At 49.2% G+C, this 21,619-nt stretch overlaps 1 protein-coding gene across 6 annotated transcripts in view; it reads right to left on the bottom strand.

The window, feature by feature from the left end:
- The window catches only part of ABCC8 (ATP binding cassette subfamily C member 8), a 77,214-nt gene extending 57,684 nt beyond the window's left edge, over nucleotides 1-19,530 (bottom strand). For 3 of the 6 annotated variants that reach the window (XM_060606145.2, XM_060606147.2, XM_060606150.2), the window contains exons 1-6: nucleotides 19,215-19,530; nucleotides 17,878-18,019; nucleotides 12,900-13,021; nucleotides 6,891-7,057; nucleotides 4,991-5,233; nucleotides 3,981-4,169 (exon numbers count right to left, since the gene is read on the bottom strand). In XM_060606145.2, coding sequence (XP_060462128.1) covers nucleotides 3,981-4,169; nucleotides 4,991-5,233; nucleotides 6,891-7,057; nucleotides 12,900-13,021; nucleotides 17,878-18,019; nucleotides 19,215-19,362 — 1,011 coding nt within the window. In that variant the 5' untranslated portion in view covers nucleotides 19,363-19,530. Of the gene's footprint in view, nucleotides 1-3,980; nucleotides 4,170-4,990; nucleotides 5,234-6,890; nucleotides 7,058-12,899; nucleotides 13,022-17,133; nucleotides 17,215-17,877; nucleotides 18,020-19,214 lie in introns of those variants that run through there. The other 3 variants (XM_060606146.2, XM_060606148.2, XM_060606151.2) reach the window with 2 other exon arrangements.
- Nucleotides 19,531-21,619: the final 2,089 nt, after the last annotated feature.

The raw sequence follows: 21,619 nt of genomic DNA, 5'->3' as shown, positions 1-21,619 counted from the left end.
GTTCTGACCCTCATTATCCCTGTCTGGCCAGAGATATGACTGGAAAGCCCTCCTTCCCTTGTTCTCTAGAGCTTAATGGAGAGGGATCACATGGGCTTTTGCTTCTTATTTTGGCGGGAACCAGAAGATTCATTGCCCATAGGTCCCAGCCCTGGAAGACCCTGGGTGAAAACAATGACAACTATCTTTGAACACTCATGGGCCAGTGTACCCAACCATCCATCTATAACCAGTTATGGTGGTTTAGAGCCTGGATTTAGAGGTTAGCCACATCTGAGTTTGAGTCCTAGATCATTATATATTAGCCACTGTGTCTTTATGTAAGTTCTTCAAACTCTCTGAGCCTCAGTTTCCTCACTGTAAAATGAGGCCATTAAAGGTTTCTACTCAGAGAGTTGTTGTGAGAATTTAACGTAACAATGCAGCTAAAAATATCTAGTAAGCATAAGCACTCAATATGTGGCAACTTCTATATGATTCCCTGAAGAATCATTTCTCCTGTGCCTCCTGAATGTCAGGCATAGAGCTGGGTGTTGGGCACCCGGAGGTCAGATAATGCAGTTCTTGTCGTAGGGGACTCAGGGTCAAGTTGGGAAAGAGACAAGGGGTTTTTGATGGTGCAAGCCCCGGATGTTATGGAAGCACAGAGGAGGGGAATCTAACCCTATTAGAGGAAGTCTTCCTGGAGGAGGTGACATCTGAGCTGAGTCTTGGTGGCTGAGAGGGGTTAGTGAGAGGAAGGGAGTCCTGCCAGGCCAGAGCAGCTGCATGGGCATTGCCATGAAGAGACCAGCCCACACACTGACATCACAAAGTCACAGAAACGCATATAAATTTACACAGTCACCCACAACAATAGCTACAAATACGTGTACTCAAATAGGGACACAGACACACATGGAAAGAGATAAACCAAGAGACACAGGACAAATAGAAGGACATACATACAGAATCATAAACAGTTTCCAGGAGAACTCATTCAGAAACACACGTACACTCACAAACTTACACACGTTTCCCCTCTGAGGTTAGAGGCTGTTTGAAGCTTTGGCCCTCAGATCAAACCCAGACTGTTCTTTCTCTGCTCAACTAATGGCCTAGGGCAGCGCTGGCAGGTTTCAGATGCTGGCAGTTCATTATGAATCCAGTTCCCTTGCCCTGCAGCCAGATCAGTGGCATCCACAGCAGGTGACAGATTGTGGGTGGGGGTTAGGTGGGAGAGGAGGCAGTAGAGGGGGAGGTCATGGGCTGCTCCCAGCCAAGGTCCCAGCTTTCCCCGGGGTGTGGCAGACGGGGCAGGAGTGTGGAATTAAAGAAGAAATAATGTTTGTCCTCGCAGATGCCAAGGGTAGTGTGATTCCTGCCAACTGTGAGTGTCCCGGAAAGGGAAGGGAGGACAGGGCAGCCACTGACAATGATGTAAACAGTCGTGTCCGGCTGTGCAGACTACAGCAGCGTGGATCGAGGCTGAGTGGAAAGAAGGGCTTTCTCACAGAGAGGGTTGTTAAATGCTGGCACACGTAGCTAGAGAACTTCTGTCCTTGTAGGTTCATAAAGACCAGAACAGCACCTGTCTCTCTGAGTTAGAGCCATTGGGAGGCAGGGGGATGAACCGAATGACCTCAATAAATGACCCCTCTGCCCCATTTTCTGGGTCCAGAAGCCCAAATGAGAATTAAGCCATATCCCAGGCAACCACACGGTTGAGGATTCTTTGCTGCTGACACTGGAGACTATATTTACTTTCACCTCTTGTTTCAGTGTCTGTAATTTGCTGATTGTATTTGGGCTGCAGGGAACAAATATTAAATCTGATAAGGCCTGCAGCCACTGAGGCAGAGCCATCTGTCTCAGGGATTTATGTACTGACGAGTAACCAGGACAAGAGCATTCCAACGAGAGGGCGGTAAATCCCAGGGTTGGTACACAAATAAAGAGAAAAGAGACCGCAAAGCTAACGTTCGGATGAGCTAAAATTCTAAGTGCTGTTCTCATTACCTCTCTGGCACATCCTGCCTCAGAGCTCTCTCACCAGCAGAAGCCCACCAGAGCTTTGGGAAACACAGGAAGAAGACAACAATGTGGACAAGCTGACAAGGGCTCTGGCCTGTGACACCCCCCGCCCCCCAATAGTAACAACAGGCCCTGTTGCTACAGGGTTATCAATGTAGAGTATTCTGGAGTCATCTATGGTCAGACTAGAACTGAAGGTAACACTCTTGTAGACAAGAGGAGATGGCCCTTCCTCTCTCTTTTGGGGCCAAGTACAGCTCAGAGGCTCAAAAGCCATCAAGGTCGAAATAAGCAAGAAGAGTCTTTACATTCGTGTTGAACTAGAAATCTGCCCATCTTAGCCTGGCCAACTCATACTCATATGTCAAGGCCCCATTCAAATGCTAGCTCCTTTATGAAGCTATCCATGACTACTGGCTGAGTTAGTCACTCCCTCTTCCTACAGTTCCCTGTATACACCCCCTCATAGTAGGGGATATATACTATGGAGTGAAAGAGACTTGGGTTCAGATTCCAACTCTGTCGCCAAGTAACCGAGAAACACTAAAGAAAGTTACCTAACATCTCCACACCTCAAGTCCCTCATCTGTAAAATGATAAAAATTTTACATAAATTTTTATTTATGTAGATAAAAATACCTACTTTGTAAGTTATATGGTATGTGAATGATATCTCAATAAAGCTGTTACCAAAAAAAAAAAAAAAATTACCCTAAAAGGTTGTGTTAGGCATGAGATGTGACAACACATGCATAATTCCCACAAGCAGCCGTGCATGCGTTAAGTGGTCAGGACGTGGTTGTCAGTATTGTGAATGCTCCTCATCATAACCATTGCCTCTGGATTCCCACAGCCCAAACCAGGCCTGGCACAGAGTAGGGTTCAATAAATATTTGCTGAATAAATCAAACAGATTTGGAGTGTCTCATACTGCTGATCAGAAGTGCTCAGCTGATTAATTATATCTCTTAAAAAACTTAATATAAACCTCCAGAGGATTAAATGCTCTCTGCGATCTTAGAGCCAAGGAGATGAATAGCATTACACAAGGGAATGTCATAAATCATTAAGGTCCCTAATTATCAATTCTCAGCACCATTTTCAGACTGTCTGTTTGTGGCCAGAAGTTTACAATGATATTCCTGCTGGGAAAATAAAACTCTGAGCCTTGTTACACGTGAAAAGTTTTCCATTTTGTGGCCATCTAAACCTAAGTGGCAGCAAGGAAACAGATAAAGGAATAAAGTACCCCACCCTCATCCCCAGAGGGGATGCCATTGCCCCAGCAGGGAAAATCAACCCCCACAAAGATTTCCTGCTTCTTTCGTCCAACGGATTTCAGTCTGTAGCATCTTTAAAGCTGCAAAGGCCATTGGATATCATCTAAGCCAATGAGTTTCAAGTACTTTTAAAACATGGAATCCTTTTGTAAAAAGAATTTTTGATAGGAAAGGCCCACATATTCATAAAACTGGGTCAGCTTTGAGTGAAATCTGGAATGGGGGGGGGAGAAACTCATGGAGGCTTCCCTCTTGTCACCCCCAGCAGCAACCTCCAAGATGTCCCTGTAGAGCCTTGAATGCCAGGATATACAGAACTGAAGAAGACAGATTGTGAAGTTGTTTAGAATCCATTAGGATGATGTAAACTGAAGCCAACATATCCAACAAATCACAGAAGCCCTAGACACTGAGCAAACAAATGTACTTCCTACAACTTTCTGAATGAGTAATAACTGGGAGAGGAATTATGGCAATGATGGCAAGGTGAAGAGATGGCAAGAGCATCATAAATCTTCCTGGGGCACAAGCTTGCCCCCTGGCATTTCTGTTAACCACATGCAGAGCATCTTCTAGAGGGAGATATTGCCAAGGGCTTTGTGCGTGTGTGATTGGCCCCTTGCACATTCTCATGTACAAGGGAAAATCTTCCAAAGGATGCCCTGCTCTACCCCTGGGATGGCCTACCTTGGGCTGGAAGACGCGGTTTTCCTTCCCAAGGTGGTCCACAATCCCGAAGATGCACAGCGGCCCGGCGAAGCCCAGCAGGTCAGCCAGTATACGGAAAGTGCTGCTGAGGACCAGGCGTCTCCCAAAGGCACGGCAGAGTGCCTGCCAGATGGCCCGGGCACCCTGTGTGCTCTGCGAGTCCTTCTGCTGCCCAGAGAGACCGATGGCCTGGTCAGAATGGCAGAATCTGGCCTCCCAGGAAGTCCCTGGTTCCTGCTGCCTGGGGAAACTTTTCTGCAGACAGGTGAACTCCAGGAAGAAATCACTGAACCATCAAGTGCATGGTGAGGTGGGCCCTCTCAACACCAACACAGTCCAGATGGGGAAACTGAGGCCAGATGATTGATCAAGGTCACACAGCCGGTCAGGGACCATGTGATGAGCACAGCATGTGGCACACTCATTCGTCACCACCTGCATTGCATCTGCCTCAGTGTCTACCCCTCCTCCCCATGCTAGGGCAGAGGCAGCAAAGGAACACTGGACTGGGAGTTGGGACACCGGCTCTGCCACCTACCAGCTGTGGGCCAGTTCTGCGCCTTTCTCAGAGCCTCCGTTTCCATGGTAGTGATAGAGGGAGACCCCCTACTTGGCTCAACTTACAGAATTCGTGCAAGTGTCAGGCCACTAAATCTCTGCTTTAATATGGGTGAACATTCCCACCTTGATAAGTCACTGAACTCCAGAAGGAAGAACATAGGACATGAGGGAATGCAGTGGGGTCACATCCCTTCTCAGGACCTCAGTTTCCCCCATGTGGACAACAAGGGTGTAAGGGCCATTCTAGCTGTGACAGTCCTATGAATCTTTAGTTCTGGACTTGTCCCTGGTTCACTGTGTGACTCAGGGCAAGCCTCTTCCCCTCCATAGGCCCTACCAGGGGTTTGACCTGATGCCTTCTGAGGTCCCCATCTGTGACTGTAAATTAAAGGGAGGGGGACGGATGGTGAGGCAGGGCCCCCACTGACCGCTTGGGTGTCGAAAGCCTCACAGAGCCGCTGGTAGTTGGTGAGGGCCCTCATGGCAATGGGCAGCTTCCCAATGGCTCGGAGATCAATGGGCTTCTTGTGGGCAGTCTTGATGAAAGCATTCATCCACCAGTAGGTGCCTTTGGATAGCAAATTCACGAAGGGCTGCAGGAAGCGCACCCCCAAGTCCTGTAGGTCCTCAGGGGGCTTTACCTCCCTTGGCGACTTGAAGAAGATATATCTCTGTGGGGCACATGGGTCACAGGGGATGGGTAACTACAACTTCTCACCACCCTCCACTTTGCCCCAGAAAAGATCTGGGGTTGTGACACCCCACCCTTGACCTCTAACATAGGGGGCCATCTCTTGCCTATTCCCAGGAAATGGGTCCCCTCCACACCTCCTGGCCATCAGTGCCAGGGCCTCCTGGCTTATAACACTTCATTGAGGTCTGCTCTGTATCCCCTTGGCTGGGTTGGGTTGGATCTAAGCAGGACTGGGAAAGAACAGAAATCTCTCGTATACCATCTTCCCCACAGATCTGAGGACATTACCATGTTTCATGTCGGGTTTGCAGGACATGGAGCCCTGCAGACCTGCCTCTTCCACTTACTAGCAAGGTGTCTTTGGACAAGTCTCCTCTAAAAAGTTTCCTTTTTAGAAAGTCTAAAATGTGGGTGGTACTTGCATCCCAGGGGTGCTGTGAGGGTCAGTTGAGGCAGGGAGTGAGGTTGGCCTTTGTACCCTGTAAATCACCAACTAAACAGGGGTATCAGAGAAATGCAAATGCAAGTAGCACTTAACACTTATCACCCAAATGGGGCTGGCCCATTGCTTGTTGGAGGAAGGGAGACGGTTGTTGTATTCATTGCTAGTAGATTATAGTCTTTCTGGAAGGCAATCTGCAACATTGATTAAAATTTAAAATACACAGACTCTTTGAACTAGCAACTCCACTCCTTGGACTCTATCCCAAAGAAATAAAAACAGCAATACATAAAGATAGAAGCATGTTGAATACACCATTATTTGTGAAGACAGAAACTTGGCAACACAGTGAATGCCCATCAATAGGGTAATGGCTGAATAAATTATTGCTCATCCACATGCTGGAATATTATGCAGCCATTAAGAAAACTAAATTAGCCATACCAGACTTGGAGGGAGTCCTAAGAGATATCTGTTGGGTGAGAAAAGCAAGATGCAGAAAACTGTGTATAATATGATCCTATTTTTATAAAATGAATATTGAGAGGAAAAACCTTACTCTTACATGTGTTGAGAAAAAAGAACCTTAAGTAGATACAAGTATATGATATTATACTAATAAAAACCAAGAATGGAAGTGCACATATTAGGTTGTTATCTGGGTTACTTGGGGAGGCGGGGAGAAGGTCTGGGGAGCATAGAGTAGGAAGAGAGGAAAGAGGTAAAGGGAATAAGCAAAAATGATAACAAAACAAGACCAAAGACATGTATGCAGCCACATTTACTCATTCAGGTATATATGAAACTATGATGAATGCATTAACTCCCTTCCCCCAAAACAACAGAAACAACAACAGAGCTTGGAGAAGCCAGTACTTGAAGCTCTTTTCCCTCTTCTATGGGATTAAACTCAGAATCCTTCAACCTTGGCTAACACATCCTATCACTTCCATTCCCTCTGGGATCCTCGGGTAGAGGGCAGTGGGACCAGATGGAATGTTCCTCTCAAAACTCCCCCACCGGCCTCAACTCTCCTTTGGGGGTGGGTAAAGGAGGCTGACTGCTTCTAGGGCTTGGCTAAGAAGCAGGGTGGGGGCCCACATCCAGGGGAAGGACACTGATCAGAAGCCCCGCCCTGGCTAAGGTGTGTCCTGAGATGGGTGCTGGGGTGGCTCAGGAGTGGTCTGCTTACCCTCACCCTGATGACATTGACCTCCACCAGGAGCAGCATCCCGTAGAGGATCACCAACAGCCCCGTAAGGCAGAAGCGCAGCTGTGAGAAGCCGATGGCGTGGTCATAGAACTTGACGAACTTGATCGTCTTGGTGATGAAGGCCAGGGTCCAGTAGACTAGCAGGGCTGCAGGGGAGAGGACATGTGTGTGTGGATTCGCATGTGTGTGCAGTCATGTGTGTGCAAGTGTGTGGGAGAGAAGGAGAGAAAAGAAGTATGTCAGGGAGGACGTATCTGTGTGAACAAGCCACTGTTATGGGTGTGAGAGCACATTTCTGAGGAAAAGGCTGTGTGTGTGAATATATGTGTGTAATTTTCAGATGGTACACATACATTAAAACATTCATGATAGGTATGTTCAAAACATTCATAATCTTGTAAGTCAAGGGGCGCCTGGGTGGCTCAGTCAGTTAAGCATCCAGCTTCGCTTCAGGTCATGATCTCACGGTTCGTAGGTTGGAGCCCCGCATCAGGCTCTGTGCTGACAGCTCGGAGCCTAGAGCCTGCTTCAGATTCTGTGTCTCCTTCTCTCTCTGCCCCTCCCCTGCTCGCTCTCTTTCTCTCTCTCTCACTCTTTCAAAAATAAAAAAATAAACACTAAAAATTTTTTTTTTTAATTTTGTAAGTCAAGCTGGTCAGCCAAATTTCCCTTTACAGTAATTAGTAAGAAAAATAGGAAAATTATGTCTTGAAGTTAACTAAGTTGTAGGCGCCGTGCCAAGGGAGCACTTTAAGTATTATCTCACTTATTCCTTACAACAACCTTGTGAGGGGAAAAGTGCCATCACCCCTGATTTAACAGACAAAGGAATTAAGGCTCAGAAAGGTTAAGTAACTGCTCAGTCGGGAGGTGGAACTGGACCAGCCTGATGTGGAGCCCATGCCTGGAGCCTCCGCCCTATAGTGGTTTGCTTGTGGAATTTCTAAGCCTGGAAAATCTTTTTTTTTTTTTTTTAATGTTTATTTATTTTTTAGACAGAGAGAGACAGCATGAACGGGGGAGGGTCAGAGAGAGGGAGACACAGAATCTGAAACAGGCTCCAGGCTCCGAGCTGTCAGCACAGAGCCCGACGCGGGGCTTGAACTCATGGACCATGAGATCATGACCTGAGCCAAAGTCGGCCGCTTAACCGACTGAGCCACCCAGGCGCCCCAGCCTGGAAAATCTTAAAGATCCTTCGACCCACTCTTTCATTTCATAGCTGTCCTCCTCTATAAAGGGGCCCTAAAGAGGTTGTGACCTGCCCGAGCTCACTGCAAGCTTGAGTGTCCCCATGATGCTCCTCATGGAGCCTGGGGGACTGGGGGATGCGAAAAAGGAAGTCACAGTTCTGTGAGGCAGTGTGTATGGTGGTTAGAACAGGGCCTTGCAGGCAGATATATTTGGGCTCAGATCCTGTAATTTAATAGTTATGTGACTTTGGGTAAATCATTTAACACATCCAGGCCTCTGTTTCTTCACCCATAAAAATGGGGATGATAACAGCACCTCCTCAAAGGTTGCTGTGAGCATTTAGCACAGTGGGCCTGGTACACAGCGGGTGGTGCTCTTTGGACATCAGCTGTTAATATTTTTATTATCTCCAGATTTCAGACCTGGGACCATAATCATCAGAAGCTATCAGTAGATTCTAATCTCTAAATTCTCACCGCTACCACCTGCCAATAAACCACTGTCAGCTGGCAACCAGAGGAAGGAACAATAATAAGCCCCCCTTTAGGAGATGCTTGCTTTAGCGTAGGCAGCTCCTTCCCCCTCACTCCCTAGAGTCCTATGCAGATAAGGTCAGCCTACATTCCCTAGATCTCCTCTCTAGTGGGGCCACAGAGAAGGAGACACCTTCAAGCTGCCCTCCATCCCTAGATGGGCCTGGTCACACAAATGCCAGGGCATCTCTTGGAGACAAAAGTTGGGGTCTGCCCCAGCCTGAGTCTGGGCTGGGAACTAGGCCAAGATGGTCAACTTTCCCAGAGAGGGACAAATGCCATCTATCTCAGGTTCCTGGGTGAGGGCATTAGGATAGGGGGCAGAAGTGTCTGCTTTCTGCGTGCTACCCACCTCTTGACAGGACTGGGATGATAAACCCCTCAGCTTGGACTGGTGACGAGGTCACAGGGATCCCACAGCTGGAGGCCATCACCCTGCCCCCACACCTACACTCCCCAGACAGGACTTGAGCATCAGAACCTCTTTGGCCCTTCATGAAGGTCACTTTTGGGAGCCAAGACTTGAAAATATGCCTCACATGGGTCTTAACAGATGTGGTCTGATTTGCTCTTCATAAAAATCCTGTGACTTAGACAGGGACTTATAATTCCTGTCCAGATACAGAAACTGAGGCTCATGGAGTCTGAGTTCGTGTCCAAGGTCACACAGGGAGTTAGTGGTGGACCCAGGACTAAGCCCAAGGGTTATTTCCACAGTGCCGGACATCGCAGCCCTCAGCCAAAGCTTAGGGCTTGACTGAGAGAAAAGCAGAAAAGGACAGTGGTGTGACAGGGGGGCTGTGGGCAAGTTTTAGGTTCTGAATTCTCATTACCCCAGCATCTTCCCTGTCCCTTTCCACACCCCACCTATTACCAAGTTCTGTCTACTTTACTTTTTTTATTTTTATTTTTATTTTTTTAACGTTTTAAAATTTATTTTTGAGACAGAGAGAGACAGAGCATGAACAGGGGAGGAGCAGTGAGAGAGGGAGACACAGAATCAGAAACAGGCTCCAGGCTCTGAGCTGTCAGCACAGAGCCCGACACGGGGCTCGAACTCACGGACCGTGAGATCATGACCTGAGCCAAAGTCGGACGCTTAACCGACCAAGCCACCCAGGCACCCCATGTCTACTTTACTTTTAAATATCTGGGCCACCTGGGTCACCATCATATTTCCTCAGTGGCCACCATCATATGTCCCCTGCACTACCTGGAGGGCTTTCTCATGATTTCTCCTCTTTCCCTCTTGCCCACTTCCAGAATTGCCTCTGTAAAGCAATGTATGTGATCAAATATAATCTCAATGCACCCATGTTCCTAACAGCATTATTCATAGTAACTAAAAGGTGGAAGAAACCCAAGTGTCCATTGACAAATGAATGGATAAGCAAAATGCATCATATCCATACAATGGAAAGTTATTCAGTTTTAAAAAGAAAGAACATTCGTCAGAATGCTACATGCTACATGCTACAACACGGGTGAACCTTGAGGATATTATGCTAAGTTAAGCAAGCCAGTCACAAAAGGACAAAACAGTGTATGCTTCCACTTATACAAGGTACCTAGAGTAGTCATGTTTGTAAAGATAGAAAGTAGAATGGTGGTTTTGAGGGGATGAAGGGATAGGGGAGAGAGGAGAATATGGAGTTACTGTTTCATGGATACAGAGTTTCAGTCTGGGAAGATGAAAAGTTTTGGAGATGGATGGTTGGATGGTTGGATGATGATGGCTGTGCAAATGTCAATGTACTTAATGTCACAAACTGTGCATTTAAAAGTGGCTAAAATAATAAATTTCTTGTATAAGTTACACACACACACACACACACACACACACACACACACACACCCCTCACACACCCTAATCCTCAATGCCATGGGATAAAGGCTAATGCCTGGGGTCTGCCCCAGCCTGAGTCTGGGCTGGGAACTAGGCCAAGATGGTGAACCTTCCCAGAGAGGGACAAATGCCATCTATCCGTGGGTGAGGGCATTAGGATAGGCATACCCACCTGGTATGGTTCCCACCTGCCATTCCAGCCTTCAAAGTTCAGCTCTCTCTGCTTTCTGCATTCCAGCCACTGGTTTTCTTCCAGATTTCCTAACGTGCTTCTCCTGTCTCAAGACATGCTGTTCCCTCTGCCTGCAATGGTCTCCTCTCCCTTCTCCCAGGTAGTTCCTACTATCCTTCAGTTCTCAGCTCAAATGTGACTTTTTCATAGAACATTTCCTTGATCTCATCTGGTGCCTCAGGACCAAGGTCACTTTGTGGGTTCACCTTTCTGCAGGATTCCAGACCTGTGACCAGACAGGAGTCTTCTCAGAGGGCCAGCTGCTCCCCAATACCCACCGTCCTCAATGCCTGCAGCTCATTGGGTACTCCTCTCTGCTTTTCCCTGTTCTAGAATTTCTGGCTCTGCAGAGCAAAGCTCTACCAAAAGGGAATGGAGGGAGTTAGTCCTTGTTCTTTGGAGAAGAATGGTCCATCGATAGGTGGTAATTTGTGCTTTAAGGAAAGAACATTACATGTTTTCCGGAGAATGAGAAAATAAACTCAGCAAATGACCAGACAGGATGTTTCTGGGGGCAACAGTCCATCAGGCACTGGGGTTAATGAGGGGTTCTCTGCATGAGGAGATGCTTCTGAGTCTTCAGGAGAGGGAGGCTCTCTGAAGTCTGTACTTAACATCTCTCTCTCTCAACTTGTGCCCCCTAGTCTCCCGACCACACTCTCATGGGGTCACCTGGGTAGGGGGTTAACCTGGATGATCCTGATAGAGCCCAGCTCCCACCCTACATGGGAAAATACCCTCTGCCCCCTCATGACACTGTGCTGTCTCTGGCTTGGCACAGAGTGTTCCAGACTCCAGATGCCAATTAGATGTTGTGACTCCTAAAAATCATAGCCTGACTTAATGACACACAGTCTGACCACAGCCTAACAGTCAGAGGTACAGCCCTGACCTTCGACATGCAGACTGAGCCAAACACAGAGGTAGACCTCCAGATTTATACCTTTGGCCCAAGTGGTTTGATTACCCTTAGACACACAGTCTCAGAAGCAGTTAAGAGCCTCCTTCGGTGCCAGACTCCTGGGATCTAGACCTGGTTCTGCCCCTTGACCGGTAGGGAAGACTAGTAAAATCACTTAAGCTCTGAGTCTCAGTTTCCTGTTGTGTAAAGGGGAGATAATAATAGTACCTACCTCTTAGTGTTGTTGTAAGGATCAAATGAGTTAATGTGTCAGGACATATCTGACACATAGCAAGTGTTAAATGAATGTTCGCTGTCATTGTTTGTAACCTCTCTGAGTTCAGTGTCCACATCTGTAGAATGGGGATAGCAATGATACCCATATGGAGATTGTGGAAATCAAGTGAAATAATGCATGTAAGCCTGGCACACAGTACATGCTCAACAAACATCAATAGTCATTCCCCAGGACCCCAGCCACATAGTGTCAGAAGGTTTAAGTAAGCACTCCTTCTTGGATCTTTCTAAATGTTCACAAACTGCAGGCTCTAACTCTGGGGTCCTGGGGTCTAGGTCTTCTCTCTCCAGGTAACCTCATCCACACTCAAGCTTTAGGTGCCACCTGTAAGCCCGTGACCTCTGAAAGTATACATCTCCAGTCCTGACCTCCCTCAAGTGCCCAGCTCATTTATTCACCTGCTCATTTGACACATGGGTTGGCTGCTTCAAACTCAACATGTCCCAACCCCGCCCCAGCTCTCCAAACCCCAGCCCCTGCTCCTTTGCCATGTCAGTTATTAATACCATCACTTGCCCAGGTGCTCAGACCCAAAGCCTAGGTGTCTTCTCTGTTCCTCTCTTGCCATTCTTTCTCTTCCTCTTTTGGCTTTGCTCACACTGGACTATTTGCCAGTTTGTTCCTACCAGAAGGCCTTTGCACTTGCTATTCCAAACCACGGAAAATTTCTTCCCCTAAATACCCACACGCTTTCTCTCATCAGAGATCTTTCCTGACCACCCTATATAGACAGAAATGCAGCCATCACACTCAAAGACTTGCTCAGCTTTCTTTTCTTCACAGCATCATTCCTCCCTATTTGTTTATTCACTCTCTTTGCCTGTCTGTCTTCTCCCACACCAGAAGGCAGGGATTGTTTCAGCTCCACTTCTGAACCTCTAGCACCTAGAACAATGCCTGGCACATAGTCAGTGTTCAGAAAACGTTATCTGAAGGAATGAATGGAGGTAACCATCCCTCTCCCCTCCCCTCCCTCTCCCCTACCTATCAGCAGCTTGGGGAAGTTGGAGGTCTCGATGTTGTGATAGTAGACCACGGAGGTGACAGCAGCCATGAATGCCATCCCGGCTGGCATGTACAGGTGGAGATGGCGGGATTCAGTCACCCTGGGATGGGGGAGAGGGAGAAAGAGAGAGAGATTGGAGGTAGATGGGCCAATAGCGCAGCCCAGGCTTTACGCTTCGGATTTAGCACACAGTAGGGCCTCTGGATCATACACACAGCTCCATTTCTTATACTGACAGCTCTGCCCAGCCTACACAGATCCCAAACATGCTCTTTAGTTAGGGGCCCCCGAGTCCACAAAATGAGACTATGAGGGCTCAGTATCCAGGCTTTGGAACTCATGACCTTCTCTCCCTGGGTTCGCGCTTATAGAACCTGCCATGGGGAAGCCAGCTTTGGCAGTCACAGCTGGAGAGTCTTCAGCCTGGAACCACTTCTCTGGGAGTGAACACAGCTGGCTTCCTGTCCCTGGGGTCCCTTGGGCAGTACGGGGACCCGTACACCACAAGCCTGTTAGTGACAGCCCCACTTAGCATGAACAGCATAAATCAGCATTGGACCCAGCCCCAGGTGGTGCAATGACAGCACTGATGGTCAACATTTATTGAGCATTTACCCTGTGCCAGGCACTGTTCTAAGCACGTGATGTATATGAACTCATTTAATCTTCAGGAAATCCCACGAAGTCTGTACTCTTAGTCTCATTTTACAGTTGAGGCATAGAGAGGCTAAGAGGTCACAGTTTTGGTTTCTTCCCTTGGGATGGTGGTGGAGGCCAATACCAGCTCATCCCCTCCCCACTGTAACTCACGGAGGTCTCTGTGGTGGGTGGACTCTGGTCTGGTCACAAGACCTGTAGGGAGCCAGAGCTCTCTCAGATTTCACGCTTCCCCATGACTGGTGAGGATGCTCATTACTTAATTGGCCTAACTGTGCCCTTCCACAGCTCCCTCCTACAGAAAGCAAAACCCACACTGCTCAGCCTGGCACCAAAGGTCCAGGTGATATGGCCTCAAGCCACTTTTTCAGCACTGCTCAGCCCGTTATTTCTGCTGAGGCCATTTTGAGACCCCCCCCCTCCATTTCCAGAAGGCCCCCTCCAACTTCCCACCTCGGTGCTGCTCTTGCTTGCATTGCTCCTTCTGCCCAGCATGCCAAGCATCCCTGCCCTCAAGAAGCTGACAGTGGGGAGAGGGCAACCACGCTTGGAGCTAACCTCCTGTCTAGGCAGTCTAGGGAAGTGATATTGCAGATGGACTGAAGGTTGAGAGCGCAAGAGTAGGTGGACAACCAAGGAGAACTTCACAGAGGAGGTGGCACCAGGCTGGACTTTGAAGGGGGAACTAGAGTTCAACAGAGAAGGAGGGAGGACATGAGGAGAGCCATGAGGGGGCCCTAAGTAGTCTGGTAAGACTAGTGTATAGGGTGTAGAGGCAGTATGGGCTGTTTATCAAATAACATGTTCTCCTCCTGCTTTGCTAAAAGAACCACAAGTTTGTTCTAGCAGCAGTGGGCCCAGCCCTAGGGAATGGATGGTGATTGGTTCAAGCAGCCATGCAATTCCACATCCCTTTGCCAGTGATTGGTCTAAGGGTGGCCATATAACCCAATGCTGGCCAATGAGATGCAAAGGAAAGTCTGCAGAGGAAGATATCATGCATAAGGAAGAGACATATGACAGCATGTCCCCTTTGCCTTTGCCTTCCTTTTTTTTTTCTTAATTTTTTTAAATGTTTTATTTATTTTTGAGACAGAGAGAGACAGAGCACGTGCAGGGGAGGGGCAGAGAGAGAGCGAGACACAGAATCTGAAGCAGGCTCCAGGCTCTGAGCTGTCAGCACAGAGCCTGTCGCTGGGCTCAAACTCAGATTGCAAGATCATGACCTGAGCTGAAGTCAGCCACTCAACCGACTGAGCCACCCAGGCACCCGTGCCCTTGCCTTCCTAAGTGATATCCGGAGCTTGGCAGCCATCTTGTGACCATGGGGAAAGATTCGGTAGACACACAGAGGATAAAGTAGAAAGATGGGAAGAGTCTGGGTCTCTGATGACATCACTAAGTCACCAAACCAACTAGAGAGGTGGCCTCCAGATTTCTTAATAAATGAGACCATAAATGTTGATACTTTTTAAACCTTAGTTAGTGGATATTCTCAGCAAAAGACTTATACAGGAGGTACAGGGCAGTCACTAATGGGGTCACTGGGAGCAGCCAACACCCTGTTCAGGGGTCTTCAAAACTCCTGCCTTTGTACTCCTTGAAATAAGGTTTTGAAAAAACTTATACTCCACACATTTTTAAGTTAAATGTTATATCATAAGTTTAAATAAATTCATTTTTGCAATAGGAGGTAGAAATGATAAACATTTGATATAAGTAAATAAGATGAAGATTAACCATAACTGAAATAAATATTTCATGACATAACTGAACAAAACAGACTTTGGCTGCTTTCCTGAATAATATACACTGAATTAGGTTAGAAATTAGGTAAAAGTTTTTTATATATGGGTTTTTTCCAGTGTATCATGATCTAGGAAAACATTCTAGTTATATTGCTAAAAAAAGTATTTCCTCCCTGACTTGTACTGCTTTTGGTGTTCTAAATTCAGAGCTCCACACAAAAACAAAACCCAAAGGAAGAGAGGAAGCCCTATAGGTTTAAGATGCCTTAATTAATCACTAAATGCGGCTTACCCTAAACTAAGCCAGAGTTTGAAGACTACTGCTTTAACTAGCCTCCACTGCCCCCTGCCCCTAGACTCCCAGGTAGGTCTGCAAACCCAGGCCAGGGTGGACTGGGGGTCCCAGAGGGCAGGATCTGTGGCCTCTCCTCTTGTCTGCTCCCTTCCTATGTCCTTTCTTCATGCTTGCCTGCCCAGGGGTATGGGCCCACAGATGGAGGCCAGCAAAGACCAGGTGGCAAGTGTCCAGTTCAGGAGCCAGCCTGCCTCCTGGGGAGGAAATGGAAGTTTGCACTGAGCTGGGGAGGTAGGGGATACAGATGCAGCCCCACACAGGAGGGGCTGCTGGCAGTGGGCAGGAGGGAGTCCCTGACCTGGTTCATTCTGGCCTCCCTCATTCTGGGAGATGTACTATCTGCCCAGGGCTCCGCTATTCCATTTCTGCACCCTGTCTGTACTCTAATTTCATCCTCCATGGCCCTGTGAAGCAGGCAAGGCAGGGATTATTATGCTCATTTCACAGGTAGAGAAAGTGAGGCCCAGAAAGGCTGAGTGACTGCTCTGAAGTCCTGTAGCTGATACGCAGCAGAAGCACCAGCCGATGACCCAGGTCTACCTCCTCCACAGGCAGGGTGTTTTCCTCTCTGCCACTACACTGATTATAACCCAGTGAGAATTTCTGGCCTGGGGGCTCACAAAGCATCCTTCCCTTTTTGAACATTTGTGCTGCTTTGGAAGGGGTATCTGGATGGGGGATGGGAGGTGGACTTGTCACCTGCTAGTTATGTGGCAGCAAGCATTCCGGTCTTCTTGCTCATCTAGGGGACTCTGACAACCAGGAGGAGCCCCAAGGCAAGCAGTTGTCTCAGAGACTTCTGCTGGAGCCAGCATGCAGGGACACTGGGGGTGGGACAGTGAGGTAGTGTGTATGGACTGGGGGATCCCATCCCCCTGCTGCTGGCTGGCAGGAGTGGAATCTGGGCATGGTCTGATTCCAGCTCAGAGTGGTTGGACTTCTGATATTTTAGCCACATGCCCTCCACCCTCCACCACCCCCTCACCCAGGCAGTCACTCAGCCTTCCTCCATGAGATGGCTGCTTCATCTCCTCCTTCTGCACCCCCGCTGCTGACACACCATTTCTGGCACTGTCATCTCTCACCTAGACTACTGTAATCACCTCCTAGGTGCTGTTTCTACCTCCAGCCTCTCCCTGCCTCCAGGCTGCCCTGGACACCTCCCAGGGTCCTCACCCCAAAATGCTGTGCTGACCATGTGTCTCTTCTGGTCCAAACTGCTGACAAAACCCAACCCAGACACGGCCTAGCATTCCAAGCCCTCCTGGAGAGGCCCCCACCCTGATTTCCAAGCCCCAGCATCCATCACTCCCCTGCTTGTGTTTCATGCTCCAGCCCCCAAGTACTACTCTCACCCCAACCTGCTTTCCTTCCAGTGCCTTTATTCCCCCTCCCTCCTGACTCACTGGCCCTCCCTCTCCGGAACTCCTCTGCTGTCAGACCTTGTCGTACCTCCAGACTCAGCTCAGGAGCCCCTCAGTCACGAAGCTTGCCCAGTCCTGCCTTCCTCTCTCCTCCCAGAGTTCTTACTTGTACCATTATTTCATTTCTTCTCTTAAGGAGTCAATAAATATCTATGTGGCTTTGTCACGTGCCTTGTGCTGTGACTATAAAGATGGATAAAACCCAACTCTGAAGACTTTCTCACTCAGGGGGAGATAGTTTTGCAAATAGACAGAAACTTAAAATATGGTATGATCTGTGCTGTGACAGGGGTAAGGAGTGTTCTGTGAGGCCCAGAGGAAAGGTGGGTGAGGGGAGGCCTTGGGAATGAGGTTAGAGACGGTGGGGGGTGCTGACTGCGAGGACCCCAGATACTAGGCTGAGCACCTGGAAACAACCGGGAACCAAGGGAAGGTCTTAAGCAAGAGTGATTTTTATTCTTCCCAAGAAGGGAACTCTAGCAGCTTGAGGAAGAGGCAGGGCATCTTCCACAGGCGTTGGGGCATTCTAATAGACTCTAGGATTATTTCCCCAGGTCTTGGCATGCAGATCCATGTTCCCTCTACCCTGTGGCCAGGGCCTGGGTCTCACTTGTGTCCAGTATCTGGCACAGAGAGCCAACAGGACATGTTGGATAAATGGTTGCTGGATTTATTAGCAAATGCTACTGTCTCATGGAATACAGGTGAGCTGGGGTCTCCTCTGGCCTTCTGGGAAGCACCTCAGGACAGATCCACTCTCCTGAGTACTCACCCATCAGATAGGATGCCCTCTGCGATTTCACACACCAGGACGAAGAGCAGCATGAAGGTCAGGATCCAGCGCAGGTTGTGCCCAGGGAAGTGGAGCCATGTGCTGTGGTGGATGTGTACCTTGGAGCTTTGACTGCCCCATCCTGCAAGGACAGCCATGGAGAGGTGGGAAGCCTGGCTCACCAGGAAGAGGGTGCATGAACCCCAGGTGAGTGCTTGGGTATTGAGCCCACAGTGGGGAGTGTAACCATCTGTACACCTGTGCATGAGAATGCCCGAGTCTGGTACCTGTGACCTAAGTGTCCAAGCGTGAAGCCTGGACCCATGCAGGCCCTCCTATGCAGGAACTCATTTTATATACTAACCTCTTGTATGACAAATAATCATGTAAATAAACCATTTGTTTGAGAACATATGCTTCTTCCTTATTTCTAATTGTCAATAACTAGCAACTCTGCCTCTGCCACATTCTTCCTTTCTTAATTTTGTGACAATCTTTCCTTTCTTCCCAAAAGCTGTATATGAATTTTAAAATTTGCCCTTTAAAAACATTAGAGTGAATTAACAAGTTTTGCAGATGCAGGGGGTGGGGGTGGGGGGGGGGGAAACACCCTGTGAGTTGACAAAGCTCTAGCCAGCTTGGACAATTCAAGGTTCTGAAGAGAGACAAAGAGGACCACAGTGAAAAGGCATGCAGGATGGTCCTAACAGTGGTGCCCAACTTTGCAGAGGGCTTTCAAGCGGTGACGCTGGTCCAGATGGAGTAGCAGACAAGAGGACCCACGTCCCTAGCTCCTGCCTCTCCTCGCTAAGGGCGCGTGGGACCCCCAGGGACCTGCAGAGGCTACTGATCACTGTCTGGCGCAGCCCCAAAACACACAGGGGCTCACAGGGCCTCCATTCCGGCTCCCGAGGCCAGGCTGCCCTTCTCCCTGGGCCCAGCCTCGGCTGACCGGGAGAGTACCTCGGGGGAGGGGTGCCCTGTCTCCCTACACTGTTCTACTGGGGGTACAGCCCGAACCCCTCCCAAACATTCCAGCGCCCACACTGCTTTTCCTGTTCTCCATTTCAGCTTCGGCTCTGCGGTGGAAAACTTGGGGGGTCCCCTGAGTCACGAGCGTCCTGTGTTTGGTGCACCTCAGGGAGGGAGGGGATGGCAGGGCCGGCGAGTGCGGGGACCGCAGGATACAACACAGAGCAGGGGACCCCGGGAGGGAGGCGACTGCCGGTCGGTCGCGGGGCCCGAGGGGGGAAAGGGAGCCGTGTGGTGCGCGGCGGCGCCTCCTCCTCCCTCCCCGCCTGTGCCCTCCCCTCCTCCGCCGCTCCCCGCGAGCTCACCGATGAAGAGGATGGGGAAAGTGATGAAGAGCAGGAAGACGTGAGGCACCACGTTGAGCGCGTCCACGAAGCAACCGTTGTTGAGGACGCCCTGGTCCACCCGGTAGGCGGCCGAGTGGTTCTCGCTGCCGCAGAAGGCCAAGGGCATGGCGGCGCGGGCGCGGGCGCGGGCGCGGGCGCGGTCTGGGGCTCCGGCTCCGGCTCCGGCACCGGCTCCGGCTGCGGCTGGCTCCACGCGCCTCCCGCGCCTCTGTCCCTCGCGGCTCCGCGGTCCGACCCGGCAGTCAGGCCCCCGCCCCACCCCCGCGGGCCCCGCCCCGCCGGCGCTCCCGCTCCCCCCCACCCCGCCTCGCGCCACTACCTGCGGGGCCGGGGGGCGGCCAGGAGCCTGAGCGGCCGGGCGTTCCAGCTGTGGTGGCCTGCGCGCCCAGATGTACTGGGGACGCTTTGAGTGCCCCGCTCCACGCGTGCGCTGCAGGAGAGGGGGGAAGCAGGCTGGGTGGGTGGGCACGCTCGAATCTAGGTGGGAGGGATGCGGGGTGCACAAAGGAGGAAGATCCGAGTGGGTGCTGAGTGCGCGCTTTCGGGCCTGAAGTGCGAGCTCACTGCCCCTGGGCTGAGATGTGCGTTCACCTGGGCTTGGCGAGGGTGGGTGTCGTTAGATCAGAGGGTCCTGGTGGGGGCAGAGTGGAGCAAGCCCTCACCCCACAAAGATAAGAAAAGCAGGGAAGATTTGGGGAACACTTCAAGTATTTTTCAAAAGTGGTTCCAGGTGCCGTGCGCTCCTAGGTGCTTTACAATGTATCCAGCGCTTTCGCAAACGAGATCTCTCAACACTCTGGCTAAGTACAGGTTATAATTTTTCCTATTTTCCTGATGAGGCAGTAGAGGCTCAGGGAGGTTACATGATTGAGCCAAGGTCTCACTGCCAAAAAGTTAAGGAACCATAACTTGAACGCAGCTCCTCAGATCCCTTCTTTCGCCCCCCACCCATCTCTGTCAGGCATGCCTCTAATACATTAGAACATTCCAGTGACTGTCAGGTGAATGGGTACCTGCTCAAGACTGAAAAAGGGGCACTTATGAAATTAAGCCCAGTGAAAACAGTGGGAGGCAGCCAGGACGGGTGGAAAGAGAGAATGCCTCCCCCAGCCCCCTCCAACTGGGATGTATTCTTAACCTGGTACCAACAGGCTTGATGAGTTAAAGGACCTGGGGGAATTGAAAAGACAATGCAATGCATTCTCACACTTCTGGAGAAATTCCCACAGGTCCCTGACCAAAAAAAAAGTTTATGTAGTAAGAAGAAAGAAGGGAAAATGGGATTTTAGGTTGAATTTTAAAAGAATTCTCTGAGTTAGAGGTATGGGGCATAAATACACAGTTCTCAGGAGGGGGTGGGGGACACCAAGGGAAGCTCTTTCCAGGCCTTTTCCCTAGAAGCTTCTCTGCGCCTGCTCTGAGGCTGCTGCTTTGAGTCTTTATAGGATGCTGTCAGGCAAGGCCTCAGCTCTGCCTCAGGCTCTGGAAGAGGTGAGGGCAGGAGCAGGCACCCTGGCAGAGGGCCGGTGGGGTTGGGTGAACAGCCTGGGGAGGGCAGGAGCTTAGGGTCTGAAAACCTCAGTCTCTGACTTTCTGGAACCTCTCTGAATCCGAAAGAGATTTCCTCCAGTATCCGCCAAAATAGTGAAAACTTGGTGGCAGTAAATTGTCTGGCACCAGCAGCAGGAATTAATTAATCCAGGGGATAATAGCCACTGAAAAGGGGATTGCTGAGGCTGTGGGAAAAACTTATGACGTCACGTGAAAAACTAGGAGACAAAATCGTGTGTTATCATAGGATTATAAGATTTATTATATTATTAGAGCCATATTAAATATGTATGTTTGAATGCAAGTCTGCAGGGGAAGCTCAGACCTGGAAACGACTGTTGCATTAGAGCAGAGTGAAGTATATATTAGCTCCCATTCCCGTGCTTAGTGTTATTGTTACTACCATTCTCTTTCTGTGAAAACAGGACAACGAAGGTTCAGAGAGATGAGATGATGTGCCCATGGTCACCTAACAAGATTTTTTTTTCAAAGCTTTTTTGTTGTTGTTCCAAGTTTTTTTTTTTTTCTTCAAACTTTCTATTTGAAAGTCGCCATTTTATTTTTGTAGTTGCAATTTCAGTTTTTCACACTTTCAGGAATGCTATTTTTCCTTTTAGCGGTGATAATATATGAATTTTTAAAGAACAAGTCCCCAGTCCTGGCTCTGCTACTACTCGTTTGTGTGATGTTGGACAAGTTATTATTCTGTGTATCATTTTTCTCCTTTCTAAATGAGGAAGATAATAATACAGACTCCAGAGGAGTAAAATGAAATCATGGGCATAAATATGCTTTGTAAACCAGGAAGATAG

Source organism: Panthera onca, chromosome D1 (assembly GCF_046562875.1).
Source record: "Panthera onca isolate mPanOnc1 chromosome D1, mPanOnc1 haplotype 2, whole genome shotgun sequence".
In the NCBI taxonomy this organism is placed as follows: domain Eukaryota; kingdom Metazoa; phylum Chordata; class Mammalia; order Carnivora; family Felidae; genus Panthera; species Panthera onca.
This window is presented reverse-complemented; position numbering and strand designations above follow the sequence as displayed.